This window comes from Pocillopora damicornis, chromosome 7 (genome assembly GCF_964200805.1).
Source record: "Pocillopora damicornis chromosome 7, jaPocDami1.2, whole genome shotgun sequence".
NCBI lineage: Eukaryota > Metazoa > Cnidaria > Anthozoa > Scleractinia > Pocilloporidae > Pocillopora > Pocillopora damicornis.
Genome location: NC_142676.1, coordinates 6,861,850 through 6,883,587, shown reverse-complemented (window position 1 = coordinate 6,883,587; position 21,738 = coordinate 6,861,850). Strand labels below are relative to the sequence as shown.

Below are 21,738 nucleotides of genomic sequence, written 5' to 3'. Positions count from 1 at the left end.
TTCGATTGATAGCTTTTTGGTGGAAATTTTTTACAAATTATGCCACAATAAAGATAAACAATTACCCGGTCAGTCAGTGGATTGTTTCCTATTGCATTCATTGGTACTGATACAGTTAGCCTTACCTTTGGGAAAAAACAGGTAGAAAAGACAGGAGACAAGTCGCCACTGTTTCATGTTGCTTTCATTTGGTTTGCTTCAAAATTACTGTGGGACTCAATGCTGAAGTGACCACAGAGCAACTATAGTTAGACAGATGGCGAGCGGAAGGGAACCCATGTAACGCAACCATGGCGCTCCGCGAGACAACCGGCCAATGAGGACTGGGGCCAAAATAGATTTAGCAGCAGTTGTCATAAAACTGAGAGGAAAAACATTGCATTACTTTTTGTTTCAAAGGGCTGGTATATATATTTTAAATCGAATGCTGATTGCTATAGTTTTTAGGAAAAGTAGCTGCTTTCAGTACAGTAATGGGTCTACAAATCACAGTATAACCTGAATATGTGCTTATCTTTGGATTACTGAGATCATCATCGAAGTCGTTATTGTTGAATTTCATTTGGAGCTAAAAGCTCCAACAATTAAATCAAAACCGGTGGAAGCTTGAGACTGAATGAGGATTTTACCGGTCAAGGAGTTAGTCGTCTTGCCGGTCATGTTGACCAGTCTTAGTCGATCGTTTTTAAATTTTTTTTAAAGAATATTGCAATGCTAAACTAATGAGCAGCACTCTGTGAACAGTGGTTGGAAAACTTCTTTAATCTCCGACTCGTTTTGTGGACTTCCTCAGGGAGTTTTAGGAGCAGGTACAGGTGAAATCGTAAAAATTTGGAAATTTTTTTTAGGCAGGGTGAGAAAAATATTTGGGTGCCACGGTTCTGGCTAACACAGTGATACGTACAACGGAAATCGTTTTATTTGGGGGCGCCGGACAAATTTAATGGTCACGATGATGATATTTAACGTGTTGCGGGTTACTCTTACAAGCAGTGTACCTATAAATACACATAAGCTTATGTAAATTTCGCCGCAATATGGAGGAGGCGTGGAATTTTTAGCCAAATGATTCCTGTAACGCATAGTGCTGATTAAATCAGAAGAGGTAGTTAGAAACAACGTTTTATTTCCCAGAGCTGCATCATTTCACAACATTTAAAAAAGCCTCTACTTTACTTTAACTAATAAGCACAATACGTGCAGACTACGATGGACTAGCATCCTCTCTTGTAGGTATAAATCGGCCTGACTTCATCTCCGTTTCACGAAGATCGTCCTACAGACAACTACTATGTCTTAAGCAAGACGTTCTATCTTAATTCACAACTGACATCCTTCAAAAAAAGCTTATAACTAGTTGCAGTCTTGATCATGAGCCGTGCTGGACATCAACCTCAGTCAAGTCTCAGGCTTTGTAAAAGATCATCAGAGAGGCCAGGGCGCATGATACCAAGAGAATACCGCTGATGCGAGTTCCTGTGCCACCATTGCAGTTGTCGCCTTTGCAGCAGTAGATGTCACACTCATAGGATCCAGTGGCTTCTTTACAAGTAGGGTTGGTTTTTTCATCACAGTAAGCATCGGTTCCGCACGTTTTAATGAACGATTCGACTGATGGAGTTTTAAAGTAGAGTTTCACACATTGTTCGGACGCATAAGCTGGGCAGGTCATACTTACTTCCGAATCTTTGCATTCATCCCAGGACTTGACACTGGCGCAGGCCTTGCATTTCAAACTCAAAACTGAAAACACACACGACAAGGAATGCTTAGATGAAGATGAATGAGGTAACAATTTCTACCGTTATTAACTGACCTAGTTTTTCTCAAATGAGAAATTAGCTACAAAATTTGAAAATTTACGCATAATTATTTCATTTATGTAAAGGAGCAACTTCAATTTACTTTGATCCTTAATTAACATTTCGATAACCTGGACCCTTGTTTACTCACTGATCATTCCTCTGATATTTTTCTGCCCATGCATATATTAAGAATCGGTATTATTACCAGGAGCAAGGTTCTACGGAAGTCGAAAGGGGACAATCCAAAAATATTTTGCAAATCCGAAAAAAATATTAAGAATCGACATCTTTTTAGACAATCGCTTTTGAAAAGTTTGTCAAATCGAGAAAACAATTTCAAATCATGGTTTAATTCATAAATCTACAAAAAACTTTCATGCAAATCGAAAACAGATATTTTTATGAACTCGAGGACTCCAAAGAGAAGGTTGCGTGAGTATGGGTTGAGAGAGAGAAATGAAGCCCATTTAGAGCTCGAAGTTCGGGAGATAATTAAACGTGAAATTGAAAGCTCTTCATTACTTCTTGGATAACGTTGCAATAAACTTCAGGTCGTATAATTGAAATTCGTGCCCTTTTACAACCTAACACAGTGTCGATCGCGATGAATGTCCCTTTCAATGTCGGAAACTACACAGGTCATGTAAATAAACATTTATTAGTTTCAAATGTCAATCGCTCAGATCAAATGTCACCACTGCACAAACAAAACGTTGCATAACAAGTTTGAAAAACGTGACAGTTCATGTGGGTCTGCGTTGAACGTGTGCAAAGAATCTGACAATCGTGCGATGTGGAACAAGTTAAGAACAAACTATATTATAAAATAATTCAAATGGTACGCGCGCTCTGATTGGCCATAAAACCATTTTACATGAGCGTATGTAAACACGGTTTTCGTTCCTCTTCCATTAGTTAATTTATAAAGGAAGTGTAAAATGGTTTCCGTGTTGGCAGAATATCGCATATGATGATGATGCTACTCTGGCTTAAAGATTTAATGAATGTAACCGCGAAGTTACAATTCATAGACCTAACATTTCGACACTCCTATCTGGTACCTTCATCAGCCGGGGTGATCTAAACGCTGCAATAAGAGGTCTTTTTATACGCTCACTAATTAGAAGCCCTTTTTTCTAACAAAGTGTAAATAGGCGTTAGGAAGGAGGCCGCCATCATCACGATTTAAAGGAGACTGAGTTGATATGCCATGCTTCCTAACAAAGGCGATGGTGGTAACGCCAATTAGAGCTGATAATTTTAGACTTGTTTCACCCAATTGTAAGGTCAGTTAGGCATGTGTGCTCCGATAAAGCTGAATTTTCCTTTTTTGCTAAAGAAGACCGCTTTTTGATGCTCTTTCAAACGTGTACCAAACTGTAATTTGATCTGTCCGATATACTCGTTATCACAGTCATTGCACGGAATAGAAAAAATAGCATCGGTTCGTTGTTCTTTCGTGACAGGATCCTTAGGTTTGGCAAAATATGCCCCAAGGCTGAAAGAAGTTTAATAAACACTGGCACAGTTCAGTTCTTTCGCGTAGTGACTCCAAGTCGAGCTAGCGCAACTTAATGCGACACAATGTGCTGTATCGTGACCAAGTACCGACTATTCTTCTCGATTTACGAAAATCTTTTGGATTTTGAAAAGATTCTTGGATTTTAAACTGTTTTCGACTTTCATGAAAGTTATTTGTGGATCTATGAATTAAACCAGGATTTGAAATTGCTAACTCGATTTGACAAACTTTTCAAAAGCGATTTATCTAAAAGATATCGGTTCTTATTATTTTTTCGGATTTGCAAATATTTTAAGATTGTCCCTTCTCGACGTCCGTAAGGTTCTGTTTTTTATCGAAGTTCAAATCATGAATTGAATTGTTTGTGGTAAAGGAATGTCCTTGTAATGTGCGGTGGAAATTAGCTTATTTTTTTCTTTCTCTCGTATCACTCTCTGTTGAAAGGCTCAAAGCGATAAATTGATATGGAACATCATTTTATTCTCTGTTTTACTGCACTTGTGGCGAATCTAACATGATTTACGACGATGGCTTCGCCTTACAGTTGCTCGCTGCAATCGAAAGGATGTGGATTAAAAAAAAGTATTTTGCGATGAAATCACTTACCGGATGGAAACGCAACGGAGATAAGTATGGCAGCAACAAACCACAGCTTCATCTTGAAGGGCTTGATGTTTCCTTAAGAGTCAAAAAACTGAAGATTGGAGGCGTAGTGTCAAAGCGTCGACGAGCGGGCTGAACTTGAGGCAGTGGGATCTTGCGCACTTTCTCAGTACTAGCAACTCTTTGATAGACAGACGCACCCAATGCATTTTACTGTCAGTCAGTCTCAGTAACTAGGCAACAATAAATAGTGAACAATCTTTTGTCATTCCCGCTCTAAATAGGAGTTGTATTTTGCATAAATTCAAATGTACTCCAAAATTCCCATGTTTTTCACGTGATCAGAACTTGGCTGAGGCCAGTGGCATGATTGTGGCGTGATATTTTCCAAGCTCCCTTCTCTGACCTTAAATGCCCATTTCCAACCTTGATCCAACGCGCGCCGCAACCCAATTTCCTGTAACACGAAATTCCTAGATCACTGTAAACCTTCTAAAATCGTCGTTCTCAAGAGCCATCCTGGACATATAGTCAACTGTTTTACGGTAAATACATTCGCCGTTCGTCATTTTACAGTTTTCTTACAGTATTTTGAATTTTGTCCAGAAGTGCCAAGCTTGGATCTCTTCGTACTCTGTGAACAGAGTCGGGGAAAAGGAAAACGTTCAAACTTTTCACTTTCTAGAGGCGCTTGAGGATTCTAAATGAAGATAAAATATTTCCAATATAAATCGGTATTTTTCAAAGAGAAATATGGAAAAATATCACACTGCCGGACGTTTAGTTATCCGAAGACCGTGTCCAGTAGTGTCCGGTGAAAATTTTCTTAGTGTCACGCTTGGATCTTTTCGCTCTCTGTTTACAAGGTCAGCGAAACGGACAACGTTGGAATTTTTTCACTTTCTAGAATCGCTTGAGGATTGTAGATGAAGGTAGAATATTTTCTAACAAAAAATCGGTATATTTCGTAGAGAAATAGGGAGTTATTTGAGGACCGTGTCCAGCTGTGTCATTGAAAAGTTTTTAGGTGTCAAGCGTATGGATGGCTTCCTACTCTGTAAACAGGGTTAGCGAAAAACATCAAGTTCGAAATTTCAGGCTGCCTGAAAGCGCTTGAGGATTGTAAATAAAAGTAGATTACATCAAGGTTGGAAATGGGCCTTTAATTTGTCGCTAGCTCTTCCTTAGGGCTTACTGTAATTTGCGAAACGAACCGAAACTAAACGAAACGAAAATCTGTAATTTGCGAAATGGAAATATGCTTATAATTTGCAAATTTGCGAGATGGAAATATGCATGTAATTTGCAAATTTGCGAAATGGAAATATGCTAATACTTTGCAAATTTGCGAAATGGAAATATGCTAATAATTTACAAATTTGCGAGATGGAAATATGGTAATTATTTGCAAAATAGAAATAAGGAAATATGCTTATGATTTGCAAAATAGAAATCTGTATTAATGAAAATATGCCAATGATTTGCAAAATAGAAATCTGTAATTTGCGAAAAGAGAATCCCTGCGGAAAACTCCAGAAGCCAGAAGACTGAATCAGTCAGTTCACCATTAGCCTAAGTGTAGCCGTACCCTCCCCTGCAAGGTGAAATTAAAGCAAGAGAACGGGCTGGGTGAGGGTACGGCTACACGCAGGCTAGTTCAACATAACTGTGGATTGCGGCCTGCCAAATAATAATAACAACTAGACGCATATTTGCGTTCACCCGGGCTTTCTGTTGGAAGTAAACTTTGTTTTTCGTGCCTGCATTTGCCTAAGTTTTTTTTATGCAATTATTGATTTCTCCTGTAACTGTTTTTTCTCTTGGTTTGCCAAACATGCAGGTTTCTCACATATGTATACTGCATGAGCTGAAAACGGCATTTGCTATGTATTGTAAAGACCCTTTTCTGAGGCGGGGTGGGGGCAGGTAGTGCCATATATAATTAGCTATTCTTTCAATACTTACTACAATACACTATTTTCATTTTTTTTTTTTAGTTTTGACTTGATTAAATTTTGTTTTGCGGGTTAAGGGTTGTAGCAGGGTAAGTCTTTTGCCTAACAGGCTGTCTTCTTAAGTTTTCTTTTTCTTGGTTTATAAAAGTTTCCGGCTAAGATAACTTTTAATTATGAACAGCCCCAAGTGCTTGGGTGATGACTCTTAACCAAAAGAAAACAAAAAATCACCACCAAGGGTTATTACTAGATGAACTATTAATTTTATGGGGTTGGAGTGGTTCTCATGAATATGTGAAATATACTTATGGATATTTTTTACTAGTACCTCCCAATTTGTTTGTTTCCATTTGCAGATACTGGGCTAGTATACTTAAGTTAATACATTTTGGTTTATTGGTTAGAGTGGTTTCATTAAACCTGGTGAGTACTATTTAACTGTTAGTGTTTAGAGTAATTTTCATTTCCTTCGAAAGAATAGGGTAATTGACAGTTGGTGGTGTACTGTTAATTTTTTTGTTTTCTTTGTTCTTTATCAACTACTACAAACTAAATAGTCATTTCTCTATTTCATGGGCAAATGAATATCACTCTAAAAGATGTAAAGAAACAAAAGGTCACAAGGCATTTCACATCTAATAACATTAATGTAATTCATCAGCAGTACCCAGGCTTATTGAAATCACTCTAATCAAAACCATTATTTTCATTTGCCCTCGAGTAAAAAATGACAATTAAGTTTGTAGCAGTTGATAATGTACAAAAAAATTCAGAGTCTACTAATTACAGTCATTGCAAATTTTCATTTGCATATGAAAATTAACTAACTTTTTTCATTCTGTATACATATCAAACTCATGGGGTACAAATAGTCTCAACATAAATGTAGTGACCACGCCCACTTCAACGCCCCACTCAAATCGACTGTAATTTTCAAATGTTTTACCATCGTGCGGGTTCTCTACGGAAAAAGCACTCAGTGTACCTCTGAAATATTAAACTAGAATATTGTGGCTTTCTATTTTGCTAATTTTCTAACTTGAAGGTAAAGTTTTTCCCTCGTCATTTTTACCTTTTCTCCGAGCGGTTACGTGAAATTAACAAGGCGTTTTTGATCAAAACACGACCGAGCGAAGGGTCTCGGGCGATATCTCTTTTACGCAGGCGCAAATTAAAAATGTACCGCCAGAATCAAAAAGAGAAACAAATTTCCTTTGTTTTAATATGTAAAGTGTCGGACAAAAATGAGATTTACCCTCGTCAAATGGCGTTTCAAAACAGCTGTAGCTTCCTCCTTTTAATTTTTCCCTGTTTTGTAAGCGTGAAAGCAGTAGGAGAGGGATCGGGAAACTCAGAAAGCGCTTCGGGAATTAATCTGCCATCAGATAAACAAGTAAGATTTATGAAGTTCGTTGAAGTATGAAGTCTAAATAAATGCCTTTTTAAGCTTGTTTGCTGGATTTTTCATAAACTTCCCCGATTAATTTTTCGTTTCAGCTTACTAATCTATACTATTTCAAAGCAATACAAAGACGAAGACGGAGAACCATGAGTCGGTCCTTTCAACAATCGTTAACAAATTGTTTGAGCAATCAGGAATACGAGGAGCTAGCAATAGCTGCATATCAGAAGTCTTCAGAAAGAAAATATTCTGTCTTTAAAAGCTGTCAAGAAAGCTAGTAATCGTGGTGGAGGCAATAAAATGCACCTCTTAGCAAGTTGGAGACGGGCCCACGGTATCGATTTAATATCATATCGTTCTTAATATCATACAGTTTTGTATCTTTCTTCCGTGGATTCGCCTTTCTAATGGGGGTGTATGTTGAGTATTCACTGCAAAATCGCTTTGTTTTTTCTATTTTCCTCTTTGGCCTGTCCGCCATTTTGAAAATTCGTAAAAGAGAGCATGCGTATTACCTGGGGTTAGTGGTTGTGTACCCCTGGAGCCGAGAAAAACAAATGTTCGTCGCACTGGGGAAAGAGTTTGATATGATGCAGTGAGGAAAAAGACACACTGTAAGATTATAATAAATTTAATATTTTTCATATGACTTTATATCTACAAATTACAAAGATAATATTTCAATGGTATAGTAGTAGAAATTGTCATCCAACAAGAACAATACAAATCTCTAGCATGACAATCAAATATTTTGAACCCCATATTACTATTACAATAGGTTGCAACAGCAACACACCCTACTGTTAATATGAAATTGGTGTGGCTTTCAGGTATGAGCGACTCAAAGGCTCTTTTTAAAGACGTACAGTACTGATATCCCTCTATAGCAATTTCTTAATGAACAGTACTAGAGTAGCTTTCATTGTATTCCAGTTGATAATCAGCGTCAAGCACATTTAACGCTGTTGGTAACTCTGATTTCATTAGACAGCCTGCCTGGCTAATCATGACAAACTTGAATAAAGCTGATTTCCCAATAACCATTATTTGTATAAGATCATTCGCAGAGCTGATCCCTTGCGTGTTATTGTAAATCAAAGGACAAACTCATTGCAACACGTTGTCCTGCATTCTGTCCAAAGACTAACTCGTTACCTTGACTATATGGAGCTACTGTTGTTTTGTTAGGGTCAACATATATTGAAGGGCCAGGATTTTTTTGCTATGTCTCTACGTAATTTATAGTTGCAATAAATTTGCTACATGAGCCTTATTCTTGCAAGAACACATCAGTTTGTTACAAGAAAACAACGTTACTTACATCTAGGCAGTTCGGAAAGCCGTAAAACACTAGAAAAAAAATTTATATTCCAAATCGGCACCCTGAATCCCCACGGAATCAACGAGCGCTTTTCATTCAACTAATTTATTCCTGTTTTCTCGTCACCATATTCCCACCAATGGCGTAGCTCCACTTTCTACATATAAATCCACACACAACCCACCATTCCTCTAATCGCTCTGACGAAGGGCTAACGCTCGAAACGTCAGCTTTTTTACCCTTTACGGTGGCTAATTTACGTTTTCAACCCAGTTGTTAACACTAAATTACCTGCAACGTTAAATATTGACTGGCATGATATTTACTTATACTTTAACGAATTCTTTCACGACAGTTAAACTTAAACGTCCTTTTATTCAATAGTTTTTTTTTAGCATTAACATAACAGTACAATGTAGATGACATGGGGATACATGAGAGAATACGCGCATAGACAAATTTTCAAACCTTTTTGCTCGTTCAAACTTCGTATTCAACTATTCTGCTTGATTCACGATCAGGTCTACATACACGACGAGATTTGCGTCTATGCTTCTCTCAACAAACATTAGATAGCTCAGTTGATATAGCATGTTTCTTGATGAAAGGTTCACTCATGAATGTACGCTCATAAAGAGATCTCTCATAAGGTTCACGGACCGAACCGTTCCGAAAACGCTCGTCATCTTTTAGAGTGGGTCTATCGCGAACGATGTGTACATATTTTGTATGCGTTTTGGGCGTATTATACACAGTGTTTGTGCTGATTTTTCACCGCAAAAGCTTCTTATCGTCCGCCATTACACTATGCCATGTGCTCATTACTCAAAACGCCGCACATGCGTTAGAGTAAAAAAGTTGCGCATGCGTAGGGAGGACTTGCCTGCGATTTGCGACCGAACGAAAGAAAAAACGAAGCCGGATTTTCAACTCGGGCGTTTCTTTTGGAAAGCTCGAACAACTAGCGAAGTGGGAAACAAAAAGTCTGCGGGGTGAACTTTGCGAAATCCCCACTACATTCGTGAATAACTCAATGCGTCGTTTAGGCCATAGAGCGCAAAAGTAATTTGAAATATTTGTTGAAGCTGTAGCTGTACTGTCTATAAGAAGTAATATAGGCATAATAAATGGTTTGTAATAAACAGAAATGTTCTAATTGTCTTTTGGAGAACGGTTTATCTTGTCTTAAGAGATTTATTTAAAATACAAATAGACAAGTCGTTTTGGGTGAAATGAAATATTCAAACAAAAAATGGTTTATACAATTCAGAAACTATGTAGCCACCCTTGTTGAACTGATTCAATAGAAACACGAGTGGCTAAGTGTTAACTGAAATGGTTCAGTGTAGAAATGACAGACGGTTCAGCTAACTGTACTTTGGTTCAGTGACTTGACACAAACGGTTCAGAGTGGTGTGAAATGGCTCAAGTTATCAGCAAATAGTTAATCGTAAGCCGCAATGGTTTAGTGTCGCATCAATCTACTCACCATAAAGTGAAACGGTTTAGCGTGACCCCAGATGGTTTAGCGTGACGACAAATGGTTTAGTACAAACCGATATGGTTTGGCTAGTCCCAAACCTCTCTTCAGCTCTCAGCCAATGATCATTGTCGACGCATACTTACCTCAGATGAAAAACGAAAGAAGGGGTATTAAATGGTCTTTGCGAGTATTTTCGAGCATGCGAGCAGTGTGTTTATTTTTGCGAGCACGAGCAGTTGTCAATTTTTCTCGCGAGTAGCGAGCACTTTAAAAAATACAGATGGCGAGCAGCGAGCACTTTAGGAAAATACAGATGGCGGGCAGCGAGCACTTCGAGTATATCGTAAATTTTCGGAGTAGCCGGAATCTCTCTTTTATTAATAGGATACATTGTTTTGCACCAAGTAATAGCTAGTAATCTGGCTGACATCTCCAAAACAGAAAAATAGATGCACAGCTAGGGCGGTTCAACCAGTCCCAGCATCTTAAGCCACTGTGCCCTGCTTGATGCCAAATTACGTCACGTAGCTTCACGTGAGTCAGTCTGGGTGGGCGCTTAAGAACTTCAAGAGCTCTCAAGGAGACCTGCTAGATCCAAAGCCCGCGATCTAAAGTTTTCCATCTCTTTCTAACCCGATAATGAAATGGAAGGTATGTTTTTTTGGTCATACAGTTCTTATGAAATGCAAATAACCTGACATTCTGTCTAACAAGCATTTCGGGCTTCGGTTTCGATGATCGACAAATTGGTTTCCTGCTGGTTGACTGAAAAATATTCAACGCAATGAAGCTTATTTACTTGGAGGCTTCTAGAATCTAACTAATTACAGCCTTACATATCTGACAAGGTCTGGTGGTAACTCTAAATTCGAAGGTCAAATAGTACTGATAGCAGTCGTATTTCTCTAGATTACTTTCTACCTTCGCGGGTGCCTTTCATTTCGTGTTTCCGCGTGACATGAAGACAGTTTCTAGACATGTCTCCTCGTTTGGCTAGGCTTTTAGTTTTTGATCAAAATAATTAAAGCAACATTTCATTTAAGACTTTCCCTGAGCCGGTGAAGCCCAAACGACCGAGGGTTGTTATTTATGTTGTTTTGTTTAATCGGGTTTCATATGCCACCGTTTGGCATCAGATTATAGTAGTTGTTATTACGAGTGGTCAGGAAGCTTCCGAGATGCGATCCGAGTACACTGTTTCAGAATATTATGACTCTCTCTATTTAATTTGCCATTGCCCACTGGAAAATCCATCATATCTACAAATCCTAATAATTTGCTTAAATAAATGGGAATTTAGATCAAGAAAGGTTCGCAAAAAATGTTGTCTCCACAGGAGATTATGTCACCTCCCGTCATGTCGAGCTTCCTGTCAACTACATCAGAATTTCCTGGTAAATAGATCGTTTTACAGTCACGTTTTCTTGTTCAAGCGAAAGAGGGTTTAAGCCAACCTTTTTGTTTTAACCATGTCATAACTTATTTATCATTTGTGTATGTATAAAAAATAACTACAAGGCAGAATTAATGAAATTTCGAGTAATCGAGCACATGTTAACGAGAATGCAAGTATGCCAGCAGTTGCAAAAATTTTGCGAGCACCCGTGTAATTTTTGCAAGCAATTCGAGCAAAGGCCAAATTTTGTGAGCACCTTTCAATTGAATGGGACCATTCGATACCCCTGACAGAGTGAGTTGCTTGGGTACAGTCTCACTCAAGCTAAACAATGGAAATTGTTGATAAAAGTGGTCTAAGTTTATTCTAATCATTATTCCCTTGATCCATAGATCAAATTGATGGAGAAGTACTGTGAGAGTTGTTTGACAGGAACAGCTAAATTGAGTAATAAAAAGGACAACAGGTATCACGTCAAGTCTGTCAAGACATGCAAGTGTTAGAGGATTATCATAATGCTGCAGTGAGTAAATGGGAAATAGAAAAAAAATCTAGTAGGCTGGCTGTAGAATCAATGCAATAGAAATTCAAATTCTGCTCTTGCTTTTGTTACCATTTTTTATTGCTCTCTCACTTCGCGGCCTTTTTTTTTTTCTCCTCTGCCCTTCCCCCCCCCCCCCCTCCCGCCTTTGTTCCTTCGGAGCATGAAAGTTTAAGTCGAACAGCAGTGAAAAATCAAGGTAAAACGCGGGGAGTGTCTTCATTTTAAGCGTAACTAGATAAAAAATCCAAGCTTATTTCCACCATAGTGCAAAGGAGACAATAAATGTATTCAGAACAAAGATTCGTCAACACCATCTGTACCTCTAGGGAGGGGAGGGGGGTGTAGTAACGTACGTCCAAGGAGTATGCTATTGGTAACGATAATGTTCTGAGAGGTCAGCGGTGCAATTGACCCGAGTAACTAATCTAGATGTGATGTCATTTCATATTATGTATCCTCAGGAATTGGTGGAACAGTCTCCGCAGTTTTATTGTACTTTGGAAAATTAATACAAAATCAACTTCTTCCAGCTCTGTTGGAACCAAAGTATGTCGTACTTTTCACAGTTCATGAACACTAAGCGGATTGAGTGCGTATAAATCAATAAAATCGAAACTTAATTTACAAAACCGACAGCAGGACGCATGTCAACAGCAGGATTCCGCTGATCTGGCGCACCGCACCCGCATTGCAATCGTTATCATCATCGCAACAATGAATGTCACAGACGGTGCTGTTCTTGGGAAGATGATCTCTACAGTCATAATGGTTTTCCTTTAAACACCACTCCGGAGGCAGGCATTCCTTCTGAAAATTTTCCTTCCCGTCAATGTTGATGTACACCTTGCCGCATTTATATTCAGGCTTACATGTTTTACTTGTCTTCCGGCAATGGCTCCAAGAAAATTGAGATTCACAAGAAAAGCAACTCAGGGCCAACACTGAAAGAAGAATAAAAAGTTGTTTTCGTTCACGCCTCCCTCCTTCCCCTGAAACCAAAACTATTAGAAACGAGTTCACAGAAAAATATAATATTTATTTAGATTTTTCCTTCTTATCGAAGAAAAATTAGAATATTTTTAATAGATAGCGACTGTATAAAGATTTTGCCAAGCTTTGTAAAATTTAAAAGTAGGTTAATTTGGTTTGTAAAAGTCTGTGGAGTCTCAGTTGAATTAATTTAAAATTCTTTGAAGTTCGTCAGCGAGCGTCGTTACTCAAGAATCATCCACATTGCTCGTTAGTTATTTTTGAAAATGAAAAAAAAAAGAGAGCACAAGAATATTTTGGTAACATAACTTCAGACCCCGCAAATCTTCACTTTTACTGAAAGCAACTATTTTTACTAAAACATAAGAAGTCTCTAAAAAGCGTACTGACCGTACAGACATCAGAAACTTTTAGAACGCTGCTTCAAATCTGTTTTGCATCTCTAATAAAGCCTGACTCAAAGAGAGATAATTACTACATGCTTCGATCGATAGCTTTTTGGTGGGAATGTTTTACAAACGATGATATCATAAAGATCAAAATTCACTCCGAGAAGAGTTCAGGCGAAATTTTCAGACTTAAGTTTTGAAGTTTTTACTGAAAGACGGAAATCTATTCACAGATCTTCATCAGCCAATACCTGATGTCTGTCTGATGCATTCGTTTGATCACAAATTTGACCAAATTTGTTATATTTTTTACATCCTTTGTTTTAACTTTTTAGTCCTGAAATTGCATAAAATTGTATGTTTTAACCACTATTCTTCGCCTAAGAGCTGTACAGCTTAAGTTATTCCGTTTAAGTTATTCCGTTTTAACCCTCTGCTGTCAAATATTACAAATGTTATAGTCTTGACATCTGTTCAGAGTGACATGCTGGAGGGTAAATTGGGAAAATTTGTGCGATACTTTCAAAGAAAGGTAGCAGAATGGCTTACGAAAAATTATGAATAAGCTCAACTCTGGTGAAACAAGTGAAGTCAAAATTTTATGCAGTTTGCAAGCTTTCCCTACAAATCAAAGAGATTTAAAAGACTACGAACTCTCTGGGGATTATTGATTGATGCAGCTAAAAGTTGCCGCTCTAAATTTGAAAGATTTAGATGTTGTAGCCGTCAGAAACGATAAGAATCGTTACCAAAGTGCTGGGCAAAAAATACTTGAGGAAAATAAAGAATTGTCAGTAATTACTGAAGTTTGTAGGATGCAAACGTTCTCAAAAAAGGCTAAAGTAATTGAAACCGGTGGACAGTGAGTTCCCAATAGCAGCACAGCAAATTAATGTAAGCTTTGAAGTAAAATCGGTTACTGGGTATCAGTCAGTCGATTGTTTCCTATTGCAGTTATTGGTAGTGATACAATTAGCCGTACCTTTGGAAAGAAGCAGGCAGAAAAGACAGGAGACAGGCCGCCACTGTTTCATGTTGCTTTCACTTTTCTTTTTTGGATTGTTTCAAAATTATTGTGGGGCTCAACGCTGAAGTGACCACAGAGCAGCTCTAGTTAAACAGATGGCGAGCAGAAGGGAACTCGTTTAACGCAACCATGGCGCTACGCGACTCAAACGGCCAATGAGGATTGAGGCCAAAATAGATTGAGCCGCAATTGTGAGATATCATCACTGCAATAAAAAACTGAAAGGAAAAACATTGTCTTCCTTTTTGTTTTCACAGGGCTGGTATATATATTTTAAATTGAATGCTGATTGCTATAGTTTCTGGAAAAGTAGCTGCTTTCAGTACAGTAATGGGTCTACTAATCTCAGTATAACCTGAATATGTGCTTATCTTTGGTCACACTTTTGTGGAGATTTTGAAGAGATCATCATCGAAGTCGTTGCTCGTGAATTTCATTTGGGGCCAAAAGCTCCGGCAATTAAATCAAAATTGGTTGGAAGCTAGAGGAGTTGGAACACCTTTCACACGCCAAAAAAGGGCCCAGGGCTCGAAATAACCGCCGGTCAACGGACAATGTCCGGACTGATTGAGGATTTGGGCAAGCTTAGTCGTCTTGCCGGTCATGTTGACCAGTCGTAGTCGATCGTATTGAAATTTTTTCAAAGAAAATTTTAATACTAAACTAATGAGCTGCACTTTGTGAACAGTAGTTGTAAAACTTCTTTAATCTCCGACTCCTTTGTGGACTTCTTTAGGGAGTTCTACGAGCAGGAACAGGCGAAGTTATGAAAAATTTGAAATTTTTATTAGGCAGGGTGAGAAAAATATTTGGATGCTACGATTTTGGCTAACACCGTGATACATACAAAGTAAATCATTTTATTTGGGGTCGCCGAACAAATTTAATGGTTACGATAATGAACGTCGTGTTGCGGGTTACTCTTACAAGCAGTGTACCTATTAATACACATAAGCTTATGTTAATTTCGCCGCAATATGGAGGAGGCGTGGAATTTTTAGCCAAATGATTCCTGTAACGCTTAGTGCTGATAAATTCAGAGAAACTTGAAGAAGAGGTAGTTGGAAACAACGTTTTATTTCCCAAAGCTGCATCGTTTAACAAAATTTAAAAAAGCCTCTATTTTACTTTAACTAATAGCACATGCAATACGTGACAGACTATGATGGACTAGCATCATCTCTTGTAGGTATAAATTGGCCTGACTTCATCTCCGTTTCACGAAGATCGTCCTATCGACGACTACCATGTCTTAAGCAAGATGTTCCATCCTAATTCACTACTGACATACTTCAAAAAAGCGTATAACTAGTTGCAGCCTTGATCATGAGCCGTGCTGGATCTCAGCCTCGTTAAGTCTCAGGCTTTGAAAAACATCAACAGAGAGGCCAAGGCGCATGACAACAAGAGAATACCACTGATGCGGGTTGCTGCGCCAGCATTGCAGTCGTCGCCTGTGCAGCAGTTGATTTTACACTCATAGGATCCACTGGCGCTTTTACAAGTAGGGTTGGTTTTTTGATCACAGTAAGCATCAGATCCGCACCCCTTAAAGAACGTTTCGACTGAGCCAGCTTTAAAGTAGAGTTTCACACATTGATCGGCCAGCGGAGCCACGCAGGTCGTACTTTTTCCTTCGCATTTATCCCATGACTCGACACTGCTGCAGGTCATACACTTCAAACCCAAAACTGAAAACACACATGACAAGAAATACTTAGATGAAGATGAATGAGATAACAATTTCTACCGTTTTTAACTGACCTAGTTTTTCCCAAATGAGAAGTTAGAGACAAAACTTGAAATTTTACGCATAATCATTACATTTAAGCAAAGAAGCAACTTTAATTTACTTTGATCCTTTAACATTTCGATAACCAGCACCCTTATTTACTCAGTAACTATTCCTCTGATAATTTTCTGCCCTTACAGAAAGAGTTTTAATTAACTTCTAAGATCACAAAGTAATTAAGGGACTTAAATTGCTTCTTCGTGTCAACACCATAGTCAATGGCAACGCTAGGTACAAACCCGTGGAACTCAAGACCTTGCTTGATTTCAAGAGATCAGAAAATAAAGTTGCTGTGTAGGAAATTTACTTGAAGACTCCGTGTAATGTATTTACATAGGGAAAGGGGCTCCCAATGGCCTAAAACGACAAAAAGAGAAATAGCCGTGAAGCCAAAAAAAAATTGACAAATGTTTATTGATAGTTGTAAAAAAGGTTAACTGTTGAAAAAATTTCTGGTGACAACAATGGAATGATATAACCATTAGCCGTAAAAGCTATCAGCCCATTGAGACCCTCAGGAAAGAGCAAAATAACTTCAAATAATTCCGAGGTAGGTCACCGGTGACCTGAGGTTGTGCTCCCGTTCTCCCTTTCAGGGCCAATTTGTAATCCCTGTGATTTATTTCTAATAAATTCAGACAATCGAAATTTCAATAAAGCGAGGACAGATTAGGCACGACATGACACCCAGCTGGCATGCAGGGACCGATATCTTTGTCCAGATTCATTCGAGTGTAAACTCTAAAAAACTGTTTACCATCCAAAACATTGACGCACACGGTGCCGCTTGTCAGTTAAGAAATGGAAATGACAGGTGCCGCTTGCTGTTCTGAACTAACAATTACAGCGATGGCCTTTGGATATCATTGAAAACTAGGTAAGTAAGAGGTATCGGGTGACATGACACTCAAGCGTGTGTTAATTGCATCATTTCTGAAAAGAGAAGATTGCTTTGTACGATTGTACAAACAGTGATTTTATATAGCAAAGGTATAAACGTTAAAATTGCGATAGCGCTTGTGAATTCTACATGCTGCTAAGATAAGGGCTAAGGACCAGAAATTTCATGATCTCATCCGACAAGGTCAATGACAAAAGGAAGATAGATAAATTTCGTAATTACATACTATGTAAACAAGGGGAAACGTGAGGCAACTAATGGTGCATAAGACGACTCTTAAGTCTCACGCATAACTCAAAAGTGGAGGATCGTAAACGCGATATTTTCAACAACAATTAAAGTCCAGTGTTAAGGTGGCAGTTTCGCATTCGCATGACGAAAAAAAAGAAAACGCTGCGGCCCAGCGCAAAAATGGTCCAAAAAAAAGTAGAATGGTTCAAATGGTTCTTTTCAACATAGTAAGCGGTCAGATAGCAAGCGATGCGCTGTAGAAGTAAGATGAGGTTGTTTTATTGAGAATTTGACGATATTTTTTTTCCTGAGAGCGGTCGTAAAAATTCCCCTGCAAACTCTTGTAATTTCGCCATGACTCTTACTTCGCAGGATGATCATCTCACAACTGGAGCTTAGGCCACCTGTGCGCGGACGGATTAAACTGTACCAGGTGTATTGCGATGTTCTGCTACAAATTTGGAAAAGAATTTGCGAGCAATGAGCTATTCTGCCGTCGATGTGGAACATCGAAGAGACCCAAACAGAAAAATGTGTTATACAGTTCGTCAGAGGAGAGATCTGCCATTGAATATTACTTTAAAAGAGGATTTCGTTATGATGCTGTTGTTCAGTTTTATAAAAATACCATGAAATAGAATTGAAGTCCATTCAATGAAAGAAGTTCGGGAGATAATTAAACGCGAAATCGAAGGCCCTTCATCACTTCTTGGATATCCTTCAGGTCTTATAATTGAAATTCGTGCCTATTTACAACCTAATCTAGTGTCGATCGCGATGAATGTCCCTTTTCCATGTCGAAAACTACACAGATTATGTGAATAAACATTCATTAGTTTCAAATGTCAATCGCTCAGATCAAATGTCACTACTATACGAACAAATTATTGCATAACTTAAGTTTAAAAAACGTGACAGTTCATGTGGGTCTGCGTTGAACGTGTACAAAGAATCTACAATCTACAATGTTTCTGTCAGGCTCGAGACATGATCATGCAAATTTTACGAGCGCTTGTGGGGGAGGGTACGGCTACTCCTGGGCTAATCTAAACGCTGCAACAAGAGGTCCTTTTTTACACTCGCTTCCCTTTTTTCTGACGTAGTGTAAATAGGCGTCAGGACGTAAGCTGTCATCATCACGATTTAAAGGAGCGTAGGCGGAGTTCATACGCCGGGCTTCCAAACAAAGGCGCTGATGGTAACGCCGATTAGTGTTGATAATTTTAGAATTATTCCACCCAATTGTATGGTTGGTCAGGCATATGTGCTCCGATAAAGCTGAATTTTTTGCAAAAGAAGACCGCTTTTTGATGCTCTTTCAAACGTGTACCAAACAGATGCTTGATCTGTCCTGTATACTCATAATCACAGTCAATGCAAGGAATAGAATAAATAGCGTCGGTTCGTTGTTCTTTCATGACAGCATCCTTAGGTTTGGCAAAAATATGCCCCAAAGTCTGAAAACAGTTTAATAAACTCTTGGTACAGTTTAGCGCGTTCACGTAATGACTCCAAGTCGACCTAGCGCAACTTAGTGCGACACAATGTGCTGTATCGTGACAAAGTGCTTACTGGCGCAAGTGTCAGGTGACAAAATGTTCTTCACGATTTGAGGAAATTTTCTGGATTTTGGAAAGATTCTTAGGTTGTAAACTGTTTTCGATTTTCATGTTATTTATAGATCTTTGAATTAAAACAAGGATTTGAAATTGTTTTTTCGATCTGACAAACTTTTCAAAAGCGATTTGTCTGAAAGATGTCGATTCAATATATTTTTTCGGATTTGCAAAATATTTTTGTATTGTTCCTTTACGGCTTTCGCAGGGTTTTGTTTTTATCGGAGTTCAAATCATGGATTAAATTGTTGGGGTTATAGGAATATTTTTGTACTGTGCGGTTGAAATTGACTAATTTTTTCTGTCTCGTGTACCACTCTCTGTCTGAAGGCCCTAAGCGATCTTAGTGACTCCGATGTTTTCATTTCAATTGCGATAAATTGGTATGTAACATTACTTTATTCTCTATTTTACTGCACTGACGGTGAATCTAAAATTATTTTCAAGACTGGCTTCGCCTTAAAATTGCTCGCTGCAATCCGAAAGGGTGTGAAAGAAAAAAATCATTTTACGATGAAATCACTTACCGGCTGGACTTGAGCCGTGGGATCTTACGCACTCCCTAAGTACTTGCAATTCTTTGTTATGACAGACGCACCCTATGTGAAAACACGCTATGTTACTGTCAGTCATTCTCAATAATTAGGCAACAATAAACAGTGAACAATCGTTTGTCTTCATCGTTCTAAAAGGAAGGTTTTTTCACGTGATCAGAACGTGATTGAGGTCAGTGGTATGATTATGGCGTGATATTTTCGAAGGTCTCTTCTCTGACCCTAATTTGTCGCTAGCTCTTTCCAGGGGCTTAATTTAATTTGCGGAACGAAACGAAACGAAATGAAAATCTGTAATTTGCGAAACGGAAATATGCTTCTGATTTGCAAATTTGGGAAATGGAAATATGCTAATGATTTGCAAATTTACGAAATGGAAAATCAAATACAAAATTATCTGTGATAACTTTTCTTTGCGAAATCTCCACTACGTTCGTGAATAACTCGATGTGTCGTTTAGGTCATAGAGCGCAAAAGTAATTTGAAATGTTAGTTGACGCTGCAGCTGCACCGTCTATAAGGTGTAATATAGGCGGCCGTCGCCGTCAAAAATACAGGCATAATAATTTTCAACTGATTATTTTTTGCAGAACGTTGAATCTTATCTTAAGAGATTTATTTAAAATACAACTAGACCCTGTGAGCAGGGAAACTGGGATACCTGGATGGTACTGGATCCTTGGAATCAAGTGTAGTGATACCACGGGTGTCGGACTAGTATACTGAAATAGCGAGCTCAAGTCTGGCCAAGGGCATACACCTATTTCAAACATAGGCATGCTATGCATGCAAGAGTTATTTTTTGTAGGGTGGGTGGATGACTTGAAACATTGTAAGTGATCTACATTCTTACCAAAGGAAAGAAGAGTATTAACGTGGAAAAGAACGGAAATGTCGAATTACCTCACACACAGGTATTTTGAGGTAGATTATGGTAGATTATGTGTGTTGTGCGAATAAATGTAACCAAAAAATAAACTGTATTGGTGCCACGGATACCTGTTATACAAAATGCAGACAGCAGACTGCAGACCGGATACAAAATCTAGACTGCAGACTGCAGACTGCAGAGTGAGTACAAAATGCAGACTGAGAATCTGAAGAGTTTTTACGTCTGGAATATAATAACATGTCATCTTACAGCTTATCGAGCGTCACGCAATCGCTTTTCCGCGGTCAGCCTTCACGATTATTTGCACTATTGTGGAAAACTCCTAGCCCATTTCTTGATGAAAATCGATCGTAATATAATTTCAAGCCTTCAATATAGTCTTCTTACTTTGCGCGCGAGTTGGTTGGTGTGATTTCTGTACAGATTTTACCAACGTAATAAAAGTAGATGACGTGAATAACAGTGATGGTAAAGCAAGATTAAAACGGCAGAAATCGCCAGAAACTACAACGGATACACAGGGTATGAGTGAGATTTGTTGATTTTACGAGAAAAATGTTCACATTTCGAAATATTTATCGTTGTAAATCGACCATATTTCGATCCCTATAGTATTCCTTATAACGTGTTCAAATTTTCAATGGTTCCTCTCGTAGCTTAACACCGAGTCACACATTGCGTGACGCTTTCATGAATTAATCATTGGCTTTTTCTCGAGGCGTGAGCTTGGGTCACCTGTGAGAAGACAATTGCGTAAACAATAGTTAACATAATAACATTATACACAAAAAACATAGGACTCTGGATCATGTATTTATTAAAAAAGAATATCCATACAACTACAATGAAAACTACAAATTGATACCATTCGCACTGTTATCTTAGCTACGTTCCCTGGCATCAATTGAATCCAACATGGTGTCTTTCTTCACAAGCAGTTTGCATCCATTAGAGTTTTGTTCTTCAGTCTCACGGTAACTACAGGTGTTGTTCACCTTACTTGTTAAACTGATTCAATAAAAACACGAGTGGCCAAGTGTTAACTGACACGGTTCAGTGTCGAAATGACAAACGGTTCAGCTAACTGTGCTCTGGTTCAGTGACTTGACACAAACGGCTCAGAGTAGTGTGAAGTGGCTCAAGTTATCGGTAAATAGTTAATCGTAAGCCGCAATGGTGTAGTATCGCATCAATCAACTCACCCCTTATGCCTTCCGCTGAAACCAAAACTTTTAGACACGAGTTCACAGAAAATACCATCCATCTTGTGCCATTTTCAGCCTTTAATCTATTCCAAAGGTGGTGGCACATATTT

The 21,738-nt window shown here is 38.4% G+C and overlaps 2 protein-coding genes and 3 long non-coding RNA genes across 6 annotated transcripts; 3 read left to right on the top strand and 2 right to left on the bottom strand.

Annotated features, from left to right (window-relative positions):
- Window positions 1–1,106: 1,106 nt before the first annotated feature.
- LOC149042299 (uncharacterized) lies at window positions 1,107–4,070 on the bottom strand. Its single transcript, XM_089212813.1, has 2 exons — window positions 3,934–4,070; window positions 1,107–1,743 (listed from the first exon to the last, which is right to left on the bottom strand). Exons 1-2 carry the CDS (start codon window positions 3,983–3,985, stop codon window positions 1,406–1,408), a joined length of 390 nt encoding a protein of 129 aa, XP_089068939.1. The 5' UTR covers window positions 3,986–4,070; the 3' UTR covers window positions 1,107–1,405.
- Window positions 1,649–6,904, top strand: LOC149042298 (uncharacterized). Its single transcript, XR_016188574.1, has 2 exons — window positions 1,649–1,788; window positions 3,772–6,904. It is a non-coding gene; the product is annotated as an uncharacterized LOC149042298 (long non-coding RNA).
- A 3,715-nt stretch (window positions 6,905–10,619) lies between these two features.
- On the top strand, window positions 10,620–14,569 carry LOC149042297 (uncharacterized). 2 transcript variants are annotated; one of them, XR_016188573.1, is made up of 3 exons: window positions 10,620–10,742; window positions 11,880–12,010; window positions 12,493–14,569. It is a non-coding gene; the product is annotated as an uncharacterized LOC149042297 (long non-coding RNA). The 2 variants fall into 2 exon arrangements; XR_016188572.1 differs by having other exon boundaries at window positions 11,880–11,953; window positions 12,493–14,560.
- Window positions 14,570–15,495: 926 nt separating this feature from the next.
- LOC149042295 (uncharacterized) lies at window positions 15,496–20,405 on the bottom strand. Its single transcript, XM_089212812.1, has 3 exons — window positions 20,193–20,405; window positions 19,505–19,576; window positions 15,496–16,128 (listed from the first exon to the last, which is right to left on the bottom strand). The coding sequence occupies exons 1-3, from the start codon at window positions 20,317–20,319 to the stop codon at window positions 15,797–15,799; spliced, it is 531 nt and encodes a 176-aa protein (XP_089068938.1). The 5' UTR covers window positions 20,320–20,405; the 3' UTR covers window positions 15,496–15,796.
- LOC149042296 (uncharacterized) lies at window positions 16,963–18,210 on the top strand. Its single transcript, XR_016188575.1, has 2 exons — window positions 16,963–17,106; window positions 17,734–18,210. It is a non-coding gene; the product is annotated as an uncharacterized LOC149042296 (long non-coding RNA).
- Window positions 20,406–21,738: the final 1,333 nt, after the last annotated feature.